At 38.6% G+C, this 15,244-nt stretch overlaps 1 protein-coding gene across 2 annotated transcripts; it reads right to left on the bottom strand.

Moving 5' to 3' along the window:
* Positions 1-1,607: 1,607 nt before the first annotated feature.
* On the bottom strand, positions 1,608-14,811 carry ikzf4 (IKAROS family zinc finger 4). Of its 2 annotated transcripts, XM_041800081.1 has the most exons (8): positions 14,694-14,811; positions 10,947-11,001; positions 10,742-10,849; positions 10,294-10,617; positions 10,035-10,202; positions 8,037-8,189; positions 7,804-7,929; positions 1,608-4,820 (listed from the first exon to the last, which is right to left on the bottom strand). In XM_041800081.1, the coding sequence occupies exons 2-8, from the start codon at positions 10,984-10,986 to the stop codon at positions 4,024-4,026; spliced, it is 1,716 nt and encodes a 571-aa protein (XP_041656015.1). In that variant the 5' UTR covers positions 10,987-11,001; positions 14,694-14,811; the 3' UTR covers positions 1,608-4,023. The 2 variants fall into 2 exon arrangements, with proteins under 2 accessions (XP_041656015.1, XP_041656014.1); XM_041800080.1 differs by lacking the exon at positions 14,694-14,811 and having other exon boundaries at positions 10,947-14,633.
* Positions 14,812-15,244: the final 433 nt, after the last annotated feature.

Raw genomic sequence — 15,244 nt, 5'->3', positions numbered from 1 at the left:
ATAAAGTCTGCAGATTTAGGGCACACATACTGGTAAGTGTATAAGAGGTTTTGAATTTAGCCATCCATGTAATCTGCCAGTTAAATAAGCTGTACAGAACTTTTCACAAGTAGGATTGAACCTCTTTTGGTCTGTCAGCTCTATGTTATCAAATTAAAGTTTATGTCTTTAGATGGAAAGAAATAACTAAAATAAAAAAAATTTCTGCCATAAAATTTTGGGATTTGGAATTAATTTTTAATTCAAGAGGCACAACATAAACAATAGTAAAAAAAAAAAACAAACAAACATTGAATTCATAAATTCACCCGGATCTCCTATGTAGCGGATAAGTTGCACATTTTTTCATTTTTTGTGTTCTTTAAGTGTTAATTCGCTACACTGGCAGGTGTGTTTAACAGCAGTGCGTTGAATTTGTGTGGGAGCAGAAAAAAATACATTTTCACTTCTAAAGGACAAAAAAGGTTAAACCAAAGCAGACATGGAAAAACAAACCTCTCACCCAGGACAAAAGGTCACATATCAAGCAGGCAAAGTTTCAGGTTAGCCCTGTTTGTTGTTGCTTTCTTTTTTATTTGCTCTATTTTTTATTTATGTCAGAGAAATACAGTAACCTGTATCTAAAAAAATGTCCTCAAATCACCTGAATCTGGATTAATTTAATATTCCAGATTTAGACTTATACAACAAATATTAAGTTTAAAACTAAGGCTCATGATATAAAAAAATGTGTGATATAGTTTATTTCTTTAATCTGCTTTTTCCATTATCAAAGATTTATAGCTTTTAAAAAAATTAAACTAGGTAGTAAAAAATCTACTTAAATATTTGACTTTAACAGCAAAGATTTAAATTCAACTAAGGCCTTGTAATAATGAAATTATTATTTTTCCTTAAATCTTACAAAGCTAATATTCTGGGTTTTGAAACCATCATTTTGTGATTTTTAAAATAATTTAATAATGCATTTAATCATCCTTAACTCTGAAGAACAGTTTAATTGGATATTTCCACAAAAAAATGAACAGTAAATTTAGCCTAATTTAAAATAATTAACCATTACTTAAAATGATTAGTGCTAAGATAAAATTCTGTAACTTTCTCAAAATGTTTTAAATAGTTTTACCATTTTCTTTATCTAAATCAATTATGCTGTATAAAATCTGGTTAATTTATTATTTTTAGAATACAATGCAGATTTTTGGCAGCCTCCCAGTTATTATATTTGAATTCTTTAAATATGACCGACAACGTCTGGTGAACATAATTTAAGTTTATATCGGAAATTAAAAGTGTTGACTGAATCATTTTGCATTTCTGTGGCAGTTTTAACACTAATGCCCCTTCCCTGTATGATGTGATATATAAAAACTTTTATGTCAGGGGGTAAAGCCTTAAATAGCTCAAGTTACTATATTTTAAAATTAAAAATAAAACTTCGTAAACTAAGGACACCCCCCCACACACACACAGCTGAGGTCCCCCCATTGTAGAGGTCGGCAAGGATAAGCCCAAACGCCCCACCATAGAGGTCTGCAGCCAGATGCCTCTCACTAACCATTACCATCACATAGTGAGCTACTAGGATACAAACTGGGGACTGGTCACCTTCAGTTGGGTTGCCCTGTAAGACTGTCTAATGATCTAAGATGATCTAAGACCACCCCATGACCCTGGGTTCAACACTGAGGATATGTAATAGTTACACCATGTGATGTTTTGAGAAACTAAGGAACAATACTTTTACCATAAACATAGCTTTATTGACAGTAAAAAGTTTGAGAATATCGAGGGGCACGCATTTATAACTGCAAGAACATCTTGGAAAGCAACGTGACTCTTTGAAATACAGTAATGAGGCAGTTTAACATCTTTAACTTTGAGGTAAAGTGTTTTGTCAGGTTACGTCATTCACAAAATATCATTGAAACATTGAAAAGTCCACACGAGGAGACAAAAACCCATGCCTCATTTTCCACTTGTTGAAAGTACTTCACATTTCAAAAAAATAATTCACAAATTCAGGGAAAAGCAGAAAATGACAAGCACACATGCTATAATCCATTCACACACACTTCTCTACTTATCAAACCAAGTGCATTTTTAGATAGCTTTTTTTTTCTCAAACAGTTCAAGTATATTTTTGCCAGCAATTAAAGGAAATTAATTAAAACTATGAAGCAGCAAACCCACAATAACAAGTAAGAATACTGAGTTTGGTCTCATTCATGTTCCCAATATTAACTCACCGTACGGTAGCAATAAGGTTTTTGGGTGCTATAAAGAAGCAGGAGGTAACATTTCATGGACTTGAGGAATATGCTGGATAAGATTTGGAATATAGCTGATTAAATACACCAAAGGCTGAAACAAACAACACTAAATAGATAATCACAAGTGATAACTCAACAGTGCCAAAATGATTTTTAGACGTTTTAAATAAGATTTTCTTGTTGGTTCACTTATATGATGCAGATTTTTTAAAATCTCAGTCTCAACTGCTGATCGCAAAACCACAAAAAATATACTTGAGTCGAACATTGCAGCACATTTGAGTGAAGACCACAGAACCAGTGCAAAGCTGTGGGGTTTCAAGAAAGGCCGGCTGCGTTCAAATTACACTGGTGTTGCAAAGTAAAAGATTGACTATTGTGAATATTTATCAGTGCAGTAGAACAAATACAGAAAAAGTAAAGCCATTAAGTGCTTCTGCAGAAATGTTCATGAATAAGCAGGGGGGATAAAAAGTTCAACACCGTGTAGGCAAAAGCACCCTGGGCTTTTAAGGTCAAACCTGACTGTACACTACATGGCTCATGGTCTGATCTGCACCAGCTCTCTGAGGCTCGCTTTCAAATCCAAAAACCTTCAGGTAAATAATTTCAAGTTCCTTCCCTTCAAAATGTTGTGTTGTCTTGTCTCGCTGTGCAACTGCAGAAATTTTCTCACGCACTACCCCGCCAGGCTGTAAACAATGTTTTCCTACAGCAGCGTGGTACTGCAGGAGTTAAGGCAACCCATTTCTGTGCTTCGCCTGTGACTGAAGCTCCTCCTGAACCAGAGGCACAATTCTCTCAGTGCATATTAATCGTACCTGACTGACACAATACTCAGAATACCCTCTTCAATTACAAAAAACAAAGTTCTTAGTTAGGGATGTAACAATACCTTGGAATACCAGTCATAAATTTTATATTAAATACATGAATACTCTTTTTTTAATAAGCAGAAAGCACTATCTGTGGTTTTTGGGCTTTTTGTAAGGCATTATCAGTCCACTTTGTATGAAGAAATAAAACAAATTAAGTGGAAGTATCTATCAGTTATAAGCTGAATCTCAAAATTTTAAAAACTTTTTACTTACAGTATATTCATAAAGAAATATAAGGAAAAGGTGTATTTCTAACTTTTATCCCCCCCCCCAAAAAAAACAAATTAAAAATGATAATACTTCATATCCACAAATCAACTCAATTCTTGTGTCTTTATAAAGATTAAAATTGGGATAAAATCCTATCATAAGACCAGTGCCTTGATACATATTATATTAGGTGTCTAGTGTATTGTTCCATCCCTACTCTTTGTGCACACTAAGCATAACAAAAACGATTCTTTCAAACATATATCTGATGCTTTTCTTAACTGCCTGCGCCATATGACCTCTGAAAAGTGCTGTAAATCACTTAGCAAACATGGCTAGTTAAGATTTTCGAGCACCAATCCCCCTCCACTTTTTTAAGTTAAGAGGAAATCCCATAGAAGGCACTTTTGAAGCAAAACTAATAGTTTTGCCAGATGATTAGATAAAGGAGTGCAATCACTCATTGAATGTAATTTGCCTCGGCTTGATTTTTAAAAGTTGAAGTGAAATAGGTCATCTGCTTAAGATTCATAAATATTCTTAAAATAAAACCACTTGTACTTACACTATGGATTTAAAGCAACTGATCTGGTGCAGAACAAACATGAGCCCATATAAAGAGCAGCAGTCACCCCCATTCATCTGACCTCTGACTCTTCCCTTCAGCCCACCTGATGCTCCCCACGGCTGATATGAGACGAGAACTCGTAGCGGTCCTGGCTGCGGTGACCGCAGATGTTGCACTCAAATGGCTGGCGAAAACCGTGGCAGCCCATGTGGATGGTGAACATGACATGGTCCAGGAAAAGGATGCGACAATAACGGCAGTGGAAGGAGCGAACAGCCCGGCCGTCCCTGTCTAGCACCTGCACGGCCTCCCTGGAAGAGAGGAGGGAACTGGAGCCCCTCTTTCCCATGGCAGTAGGCGCAGGACACGCTCTCTCCCATTCGGTGTCCAAGTCTTTGGCCTGGCAGGGGCTGGAGTTGGGATGGCTGCGGGGCAGTGCTGGGGTTTGGTAGTGGAGGTGGTGGTTGTTGGAGGTACTTGTCGGGGCAGTAGCCCTTGTGCTCTGCTCTTCTGCTGTGCTCTCTGTGTCTGTGGAGTCAGGGCAGCCGTTTGGAGAGGTGGTGTGGCTGTGGGCAGAGGGTTGGTCGTCACGGCCTTCACCGGCAATGCTAAAAGACATCACTGCTGCTGGCCCACGGGAGCCATGAGGAGTTGCGTTGCTGTTGACAGAGCCCATGACTGTGCGGTACTCTGACAGGAAAGCGGGATGGAGGTGAGACAGTGCAGACAGCTCAGGGTTCTCCCCTTTAACTCTGCTGCCTTGGAGATGTGAACCAGCCGTTCCAGCGGGGTCTCCAGCAGTCTGAGAGCTCATGAGGTCCCCGTCCTTCTCAGAACCTGAGGACAACTCATAAGGTGCTTCAGGGGGATCAAGATGCATGTGCTTCTCACCTTTGAAAAGAAAATATCACCTTTAAAGGATGGACAATCTTACTGATAATTTTTAGCTGCCTAACCCCTTTTCTTGGTTTATTTTTCTCTATGCTTTGGTTAATATTTCATTGACCTGTACCATAGAACAGCATATGCTTAATGAAGGTTTTGGAATAAAAGTATTTAAAATAGAATAAAAACAGCTCTGCAAACAAATTCAGAGACCGATTCAAATCTTCATTTAATCTATATGCATGGAAACTGTAATTAAAAAAATCTGGTTTATTTCACCAAATAGTGATCCAAACTTATCACAAGTAGATCAGTCTTCTGTTGCTAAAAATAATCACAAACTTGTTTTCTTTGCCTTATTTGAGGTCCAGATTTCAGCAGTCAGGCAGGCCTGCCCACAGAATTGGCTGAGACCCTGAAAACCCAGGGAATGGGATTTCTTTACAATGTCAGTGTATGTGTGTTGGGCCAGTAGCATTGATACTAGATCCTGGCTAACAGTTATCTCATTTTGGGGCTGAAATGAATAATGTGTCAAGCTATTATTGGGTCTAATGTTGACTGTATAATCGAGCCACTTTTTAGCAGCTTTTCACCACTTTTTCCACCCATTTTTGCCACTTTTACCCACTTTCACCACATTTTTGGCAGTTTTAATTTCTTTTTGTCACTTAACCCCATTTGGCCATTTCTGTCACTTTCACCATATTTTGCCATTTTTTGCCATTTGACAGTTTGAACCAATTTTCCCCACTTAACACCCATTTTTGCCACCTTTTTGCCGTGTTTAACCCATGTTTGCTAATTATTGCCACATTAACCCATTTCCACAACTTTTGTGCCACATTTTTGCAAATGTTATGGCACTTGAACCCATTTCACCACTACTTTTGCCACTTTTATCCCATTTTTTGCCACTTTCAAACCAATGTCATAACTTTTATTGTCACTTTAAACTGAATTTTGCCACTTTTTTGAACCACTTTTACCCCATTTTCACCACATCACCAATTTTGCACCATTTTGCAATTATTTAATTGTGTTTCCAATAAAGTTGTCTCAGTTTCTTCTCCTTTATTTTTGTGGCATCCTGACATCTGACATTACTGTCTATATGGTGTAGTTCAATGTCCCCATCCACTTTGTTTTTATTACCTAAAAATTGTAATTCTGTGTTAAGAAAGGTGGTTTACATCTTGAAAGGCTCATTCATTTTTATTGTTTTGTTAAAGTAATTATTATTCAAGTTTAAAATAATATATGGTTCCCATAGCTGAACTTTACAATGGATGATGATTTTGCTGACCTTCCCATTTGGCAGGGCCCCCAGAAGCTCTCCCCTTTATCCAGAGGAGTCAAGTAACTAAGTATAAATACTTCATTACCTTACTTAAGTAGAAATTTTGGGTATCTATACTTTACTGGAGTAATTATTTTTCAGCCGACTTTTTACTTCTACTCCTTACATTTTCACGCAATTATCTGTACTTTCTACTCCTTACATTTAAAAATAGCCTTGTTACTCCTATTTCATTTCAGCTTGTTTTCATTCTGGCTTGGCATCATTAAAAAAAACACAAATAAAAAACCCTGAAAACTATCCAGATAAGTCACGCCATCCGGATAGAGTGAATTTGATTGTGGTTGGATGAGAAGTATAAACATAATACCATTCTGACACCCTATTGGTTTGTACACGATCCATTGCACCTTTGAACATGACAGATCACGTCACACTCCAGCAAGGATATATCAGACGTATGTAGCCTAGTACAAAGATGTCCATGGCAGAGACTCAAGAGAACTGGAGCCAAATGTCCCAACCAAGCACCAGTGAGGAGGTTGGTAGTACACATATATGGTTCTTGAATGTATTTGCATTGTACTAAAATGTGTTCATTTTCAATGGGCATAAATGCGTCTGATACGGGTGCATCCCAAATTTTTCAACATAAACATTTTAATATAACATTATAGTCATTATGGCCTTTAGAACAATGATTTTTTTGGGGAGGGGAGGTAGTGCTCTATGTTAAAATGGAATGGTGGAATGGAATGGAATGGTAGAATAGAATGGAATGGTAATGGAATGGAAAGTATAATGGAGTGGAATGGTGGAATGGAATAGAATGGAATTGGCCCCTGTGGCACGGCCTAGGCTTTTGTCCTTAATGGAATTTTTTCCCCTTTACATTACTTTCACTTTTATACTTTAAGTAGTTTTGAAACCAGTACTTTTATACTTTTACTTGAATAAAAAGCTTGAGTTGATACTTCAACCTCTACAGAAGTCTTTTTAAACCCTAGTATCTATACTTCTACCCGAGTGATGAATGTGACTACTTTTGACACCTCTGCCTTTTTCCCCCCTTATGGGCAGCCTTGGTGCAAGGTACTACAGTGACTTCTACCAGCCACTTTGTCCAGTTGAATTTTGTCAGTGTGGCTAACAGCACTTTAGCCTGTAGATAAGATGCTGCCTTAAGCCCTGCCTCGACAACACATGCTTCACTAACTGTCCTTGGCTATTAGTGCCAGCATTTTCTGATTAGATGCTATTAAGGCATATTTGCACATTAAGGGGGGAATTTTTCCCCATGAGTGAAAAATGACTCATCCTTTCTGTTCGCTGGTGTGTCTTTGTGTATAGATGCAAAGTCTTTCATGCCTTACCTACTGCGACACAAACACTAACACATCAAAGCTAATTGGTACAGGTCAAAAAACGGCATTAGCAGGTCAGACACTGAAATCATCAGCCGGACACAATCAGTGCATTGCCTATAACATTTAAACCTTCAAAGAACATTTAAACCCTGATGTCTCTGTATAGTGTGTTGCTTATCATGAGTAGTGAGACTTGCTTTATTGAAAAAGAGCTTATTTTGATCGGGTTGATGAGGGAGATCAGCATATGTGTTAATGTTACTGTCAAGCCCTGAAGATATGTATGTGTAACATGACTTGAGTTATTTAAAAACACTCTCACCTAAAAACTTCTGTGGTGTTGACCTCTTGCGTTTGGTGATGCTAACAGCCAGTCTGTCCACAAGCTGGGTTTTTTCACTGGAGGGCTGCAGCACAGGTTTAGCCTCCATATTCACAGACTCTTCACCTGCATCACATGTAAAAAAAAAAAAAAAGTTAAAATTATTTTATTCAGCCTCTGCAAGAACTTGAATGATATTGTGTTTAAATGCTCATGTCAGTGTGACAGGTCACCGTGTGCTATCAGTGTGTTGTTTGCTGCCTTGTGCTCCAGGCTGGTCAGATAACTGTGGCAGCGCTCCAGATGTTCCTCCAGTGTGCTCTGTTGTTTGTAGCTGCGGCTGCAAAAGGTGCACTTGAAAGGTTTTCCCACCGTTGGAGAAGACACTGAAATCAAGAGCAAAGTATTTAACATCCTCTAATAATCTAATTTATTTAAATATGGTCATATGCATATGTTTTAGGCATGTTGGGCACTATAAGGATTCATCATGGGGCTCTATGTACCACAGCCTGGGGTTGGAGTGAGGAGGGAAGGCGGCAAGAATCAAGCAGACACACTGCTGTGTGTCAGTGTCTCAGTAGCCAAGGTAATGTTCAGTGATATTTCTTTTGTCCAGCCTTTTCGCTTGGACGGTACCCTGGGCAAGTGGTTCCCAGCCTTTTTTCCCCCTACCTGTATCTAAGAATAGCTACCCCCCTTTTACGTACTTAAAAAGCTGTTTAGTCATGTGAACCAACACTAGGAATTTTTGGTTACAGAAGTCAAAATAGCTGATTGCGAGGAAGAAAATTATATTAAGGAGTTTTCTTGCAGTTGAGAGCCTAATCACATTATAGTACTGTAAATACACAACTCTATAACCTCAAAAATGCCTTTTTTTCCTCTCAAGAAAATCTATTTTTTTCTCAAAAATGTGCAAATCCTCTTTAATTTTCTTATTTTAGATCACCCCCTGACATCTTTAGCACACCCCCTGGAGGTGCCTGGACCCAAGGTTGGCCCCAGGCCATGCTTACTCACCACATCCACTCTGTGTGCCACCCTTAAGGTGTACACTTAGTTATTTTTTCGACAGATTATTTTTCTATGACCCTGGTAATATGCAAGGACATCCAGGCATGACCTGAATTGTGTCAGTCCTCCTTCACACCCCTCAGGCAGCTTACTCGCCACATCTCTGCAGCTGCCATTTTTGGCCCAAACATGCCTATAGTTTATGCAACGTACTGTGTAAATACAGTGCATTCAGAAAGTATTCAGACCCCATTTACTTTTGCGAATTTTGTTATGTTCCTGCCTGATGCTACAATAAAAAATATTTTTTATTCTCATTAATCTGCACTCAGTGCCCCATATTACAAAGTAAAACTGATTATTTTTAACGTTTTGTGAATTTATTCAAAATAAAATGAAATATCACATTGACATAAGTATTCAGACCCGTTGCAAAAACACTTAAAATTTAGCTCCCATTTCTCTCAATCTTTGCTGAGATGTTTCTAAACCTGTGCTACATCAGATTGATTGGACCTGATTTGGAAAGGCACACACCTCTCTATAAAAGGCCTCACAGCTGAAATCCATATCAGAGCAAAAACCAAACCATGAGGTCAGAGGAACTTTCTACAGAGCTCAGGGACAGGATTGTTGAAGGCACAGATCTGGGGCAGGCTACAATATCTAAAAAAGCTGACTGTAGTAAAGGTGAGGGTCACTTGATGAAAACCCATTAGGCTGGGTGTGCAATAATGGGCTTCCCCCCGATGGAAAGTTACTGAAATTGCTCTATGTTGCTTGCCAATAAAACGCCTGTCTCTTCACCGCAGTGTCACCGCAATGTTTCACGTTGTCAAAACGTTGACGCGACTGACGTCAAATTTACCGAAATTGGTAAGACTCTTTTCTTCGAAAATGAACCTGTAACATCTACTGAAATCTACAAAAGACCTTCAGCACAGGGTCTGTATGTGAACATCTGTTAATCTGTGTTCAAAATTTAAAAACACCAGCAGGATTTCCTGTTTTTCTCTGAACTTGAATGTCATGTCTTTGGTCATGTGCTTTACTGTGCAATGTGGTGAAGAAAATGTATTTCCTCTGAGCTTCACAGAAATGAACCCTTTTAATAAATCTCCACTTTTTACTTTTTACATTGTTAGCATATACTATACCTCATCACTGTCAGGAATAAAATTATATTATACTGCCACTGAAGCTTCCTCATCTACCTGCATGTGTGCGTAGATGTCCAGCCAGGGCATCCCTCCGACGACATGCGTAGTTGCAAATGGGACACTTGAAAGGTTTCTCTCCTGAATGCAGCTTGATGTGGCGCAACAAGTTGCCCTTCTGAGTGAAGGAGGCTCCACACTGGTTACACTGGAACGGCCTCTCACCTGGATGGACAGATAATCATACAAAATATTGCTTTGAGTCACAGACATTAATGGTGATACACATAAATCCTGCTCAGTGATTTCCTCTAACCTGTGTGGCTTCTCTTGTGCACCATCAGAACATTAGGGCCGATACAGATCATCCCGCATATCTCACACTGGAGCTTCCCGTTGGGCAGCCGAATGGGTCCAGGTGGGGCCCAGCTGGATTTTAAACAACCCTGTCCAGCAGGGTCTGGACTGGCCATCTCATTGTAAACACCAGCTCTGTCTCTTTCAGAGGCGGCAAACTCTGTAACCCCTTCTTCCAAGGGATCCCCACTGTCATCTCTCCTGCTCTCATCCCTCACATCCTCTCTATTCTCTGCTTGAGGTGACTCATCATCGCCACACAGCTCAACCTTGATAGAGTTAGCTGGAGGAGGGACAATATAAGGGAAAAAAAAACCTTTCTTGTGTACTGAGGAATGTAATGAGGAAAATGTAATGAGAAAAGTGTAATGATGCAAACCACTGTGAAACAAAGGAATAAAACTGACCACTAAGAGAGCGGCGTGGTGAGGAGTGCTGACTGTTTGGTGATCTCACTGAAGGGCCCTGCAGTCCGCCATAAAAATCCTGATCTGTGGACGATTCTCCTCCGTTACCTGAAACACAAATATACCCACATTATTAAAGTAAACACTACTGTATCACAAATGTATCACTAATGTATATCAGTTTCTCGTTTAGATATAAACTGACCTTGTGCAAATGAGCATCCATTGCAGTCATCGGCATTCATTCTCTCACCAGATGCCTGTAAAAAAAGCATTTAAATTCAGATATTCAATATTATTGTCTCCAAACACAAAAAGATCCAGTTATCTCAATATTCGCACAAATGTACAACAAAAACATCTGTATGTCTACTTCATTTGTTAACTTTGATTCTTATCATTTAAAGTCTACTCACCACGTGTTTGTTGGTACAAAATTTAGGGTTTAAGCTTTCAGGTCTAAGAGACTGATAATTATTTCTTAACACTAAACTGATCTTGTAAACTTGAGTTCTTCTCTACTCTTTCTGTATCATGTCTTCTGCATATGGCTAACAAATGAATATAAGAGCTTTAAAGGGAAAGAAAGTAAGAAGGAGGAGCTTTGATACTGAGGTGGAAACAATTACCATGACACCTTCAAGGAAATCTAGTGTCAAAAAGCCACCAACTCTTCCCATGAATGGAAGATCTGACACAATCTTGACAAAGGGTTTCCTTAATCAAGATGTTTGTGTAAGATACAACTGCAAAGGCCATGCAAGGATTTTTAGGTGGTTTTGAAACAGATTGGAATTAAACAATGATGCATCTATTAGACCTAAAAAAGCACATAAAGGCTGACTTTTTATTTCATGTTATTCTTGTTGACTGAAATGCTGCCAGGGAGTTGGTGTCAGAAAAGAAACAGCTTTTTACTAACCTTTTCTGAGTCAAAAATTCAAAATGAAACATGTGGTTGTTAACTCCCGTGTTTTCTTTGTCTGAAACATGTGTTTATTGTGGGGCAAATCTGACCCAATTAGGTTTCACTGTTTTTCAAGCATCATACCACAAAGTGTCCCCAATTTCTGTGTGACATAATTTCAATTCATTCATACAAGTTTTAAACTTTAAAAAAAATCTATATGTGGTGTACTCACATGAGATTATTCCTCGTTTTATAGTCTAATAAACAATTTTAAATATTATTATTTTTAATGTGATGAGGGGAGCATTTGACAAAACATTATCTCAGTCAAGCCATATCATTTTAAAACAGTCGCATTCATTAACCAAATTGGTCACCCTGTCTGGTTTGCCTCTTTTTAAAGAATGTGTGGGGCACAGATGGCCCCATGTTGGCCTGGGTTTAATTACAGCTTGTGACTCCTTTCCAGCATGTGTTTCCTCTACTCTCTTATCCCTGTTTCCACTTCTATTCACTGTCCTCTTGTCTACGTTTATAAAATTTAATTTATTTATTTGAAAAGGGCAGTGTACACTAATCAGCAAGCAAATGTAAATGTACCTGAGATAGCTGAGAGGCTAATTTTCATGCAAGATGGGGATAAAAAGCCCAAAATATATCTGATCAGTATCTATCAGGCCATTTCTGAGTCAGAGATTTGGCCAATTTTATTTCATCTTTTAACATTTTTTTCTTAAGTCATCTATTGTCAGTGAGCCTAACTTAGATGTAACTAAATCTGTAGTGTAAACTTTAGCAGAAACTTTAAATTGTTTTCGTTAAAGTTATGATCAGAGAGTCAGCCTCAGAAAGGCAATGCATGTTGATGAAGAATACATGCGTCCTTTAGGATGCATATTTGCCCCCTTTATTTACATTTCACTGCCTTTGACTGTTTTTATCTATATTCTAGTTTTATTCCTCTTTGTTTCTCTTTTAATTTCTCACATCTTAGAGTTTGGTCTAACCCTGTGTAGCTGGGTTCCTGTGTTGCCTAAGTTCCTATTTTTTCTTTTTTTTTCTTTCTTTTTTTTTGGTATTTATGGTGGCAATGTGATATCTGCACTCTGACTGATGTCCTGTGATGTTTTAGTTTGCATGGCATCTCATGAAATCTGGGTTCTTGATGACTTATGGTATTGATAAAGGATCTAATTAGGTTTTTGGTTCGATTCTTTAACAATTTTGGGTTCTGCCGGGTGCTGCTTGGGTGTCATTTGCTCTATCTTCTATGTCTTTTGTTGGGTTTTGTTGCTTTGTTCTTCTGTTTGCTTCTTTGCATGTAAAAGCACTTTGTAAACCCTTGCTTTTAAAAATGCTATACAAGTAAAGTTTACAATAATAATAATAATAATAATAATTATTATTATTATTATTATTAACGCCTAAAGTTTCCAGTGCAAACTCAGTGAGTAACTTCACTCATGGTGCAAATGTGTGGACCCCACCAGGGATCACTGTAGGCAACATCTAAACATGACTAAACACATATAAAAACACATCTTAACACTAAATGTACAATGTTACTTTGACCCCTGCTAAAATACAGCTTCCACAGACCAACCCAGACCATTGACATGACAGCGATCAGAAGTTGAAAGACAATCAGAAATATGAGCCCTGTGTTTTCTTAAAACATTTCATGTGTAATGTATATATTGTTATGGGTTTCCATGGCTGGAGCATGAGTGAAGAGCCCAAGAAAAATTCCTCATCTCATGGGGCAATAAGCTAATTTTATCCTTTTTTATAAGGTGAATAAGACTCCCATAATTCATTGTTAGTATTGATCTTAAAGGGTATTTGCAAAGGGAGTGGTAGGAAACCATGTTATTTTTTAGGAAAACAGATTAGCAAAATACACATTTATTATCCAAAAAAATAAAAAAATAAATAAAATCGGGTCTTAATTGACCCCAGGCCACCATAAAGGTTGAAATAAAGTAGGCGAAGATTTAAATGAAAAAACAAAAACAACTACAGGACAAAACCAGTAAAAAGAAACAGTTTCGGGCCCCAGAATAAACAGAAATAAAGTTCCTTACAGAAGCTTTAAAGGTCAAATCTGAAAAGAGACAGGTTTATTTCTGTTCCAAAGAAAATTTTAAGAATAGGAAGAAAACATGAAAAAAAATCAAACATGAGTATATATCTTTACAAATATGGTCATTTAGGCTATTGTGTTTTGTGGCATCAGTCGCCCTTCTATTATTTTACCCAGCCATATTCAGTACTAAAAGGATTATACATGTTATTAGAAATTTCACTGTGGGTTACATGGTGTGGTTTCCTCACAGCGAACGAAGCTGTTACTGACTGTCAGACATTAATGTGAGTTCAGGTAAGGCTCTCTTTGATTCCAAGATATGAGAAAAATAACAGGATAAATGGAAAGCCCTGTGTACATTGCTGCACCTCTTGCTCTAATGGATGACAACAATGGACAGAGGATACGATGGAGAGGGGAGGGGGAGGAGGGGGGCGGAGACGACACCTCGCAGGGAAAATTAATATCCTGGCATTGGCCGCGCATGGGGAGCAACAGGCGCTGATGCAGCCAGGAGACGCGCCAGTCAAACCAGGGCACGGCGATTAAAAAAAGGGGACGCACACCAGACATTTTCTCCCAGACATGCGCTTAAATGTGCTCTAACATACATGAATACATTTTCACACAACTCCCCAGCTTTTATACATATTAGGGGTTACTTGTTTTAGCTGCTTGGGGGAAACGTCGAGCTTCTAAATAGCACCAACCAGCACATACACGGTCCAGACGGCGGCGAGACATGACGGCAATTTGTTGCAGGAGTTGTCAGTGTCCACATTATCCGCATGAACGCCGCTGTCATCCAACATCGAGCACGTCAAAGTGGCCTGAGCTGTACAATGTTTCTCATGAGCCGTTGCTATGGCACCCGACCACACGACAAATGGCATTCACCCGACCAACTACTCAAAAACATGCCGTACATTCACATTTACGCACACGGATGGTCTTACCGAGCGCTGCGGTGAAGTCCACGAGCCTCTTCCCAACCTGGCGACCGTCTGCTGTTTTCTTTTTTAATTGTCTGGATAGCTGTTTGTTTTCCCAGGCGACGACAGCATCTCCGGGATTTTTTTTCCCTACCTGGGAATCCCAAACAACTTCCGGGCCCATGCTGGGATACAGACCGAATAATTGGACAACAGAGCTCCTGATTCAGTGATTGTCGAGTGAATCGATGCATGACAGCTGCGGGAACAGGTGGCAGATATGTGATGACAATTTATTCCATTATGGAGGAAGTTATTAGCTCGGAAAAGACTTGTTATGAAATAGAGCGCAGGATTTTTAAAATTGAAAGTATAGGACAAGCTAGCCAATATGCACGTGACATAATACAGAAATCAAATATATACATCATTCAACGACGGAGGCCTTCCTGGAAATTGTTATTTCATCGTTTCCCCCTTTTTAATGCGTCCATATTTAAACATTAAGTCTATTTAATCATAAAAATAATGGTGAAATAAGCCCTGTGATTTAATTTGTTGGGCTTATTTAGTGA

Source organism: Cheilinus undulatus, linkage group 11, assembly GCF_018320785.1.
Source record: "Cheilinus undulatus linkage group 11, ASM1832078v1, whole genome shotgun sequence".
NCBI lineage: Eukaryota > Metazoa > Chordata > Actinopteri > Labriformes > Labridae > Cheilinus > Cheilinus undulatus.
This window is presented reverse-complemented; position numbering and strand designations above follow the sequence as displayed.

Bases quoted from the DNA above. Each gene is read 5' to 3' on its own strand.
- ikzf4 (XM_041800080.1), bottom strand. From the start codon at position 11,016: ATGCTTTTTTTACAGGCATCTGGTGAGAGAATGAATGCCGATGACTGC. The intron at 10,618-10,741 runs GTCAGTTTTATT...TCCCTCCTCCAG, and splicing joins ACCACGCCGCTCTCTTAGTG to CTAACTCTATCAAGGTTGAG. The intron at 8,190-10,034 runs GTAGATGAGGAA...TCTTGATTTCAG, and splicing joins ACATCTACGCACACATGCAG to TGTCTTCTCCAACGGTGGGA.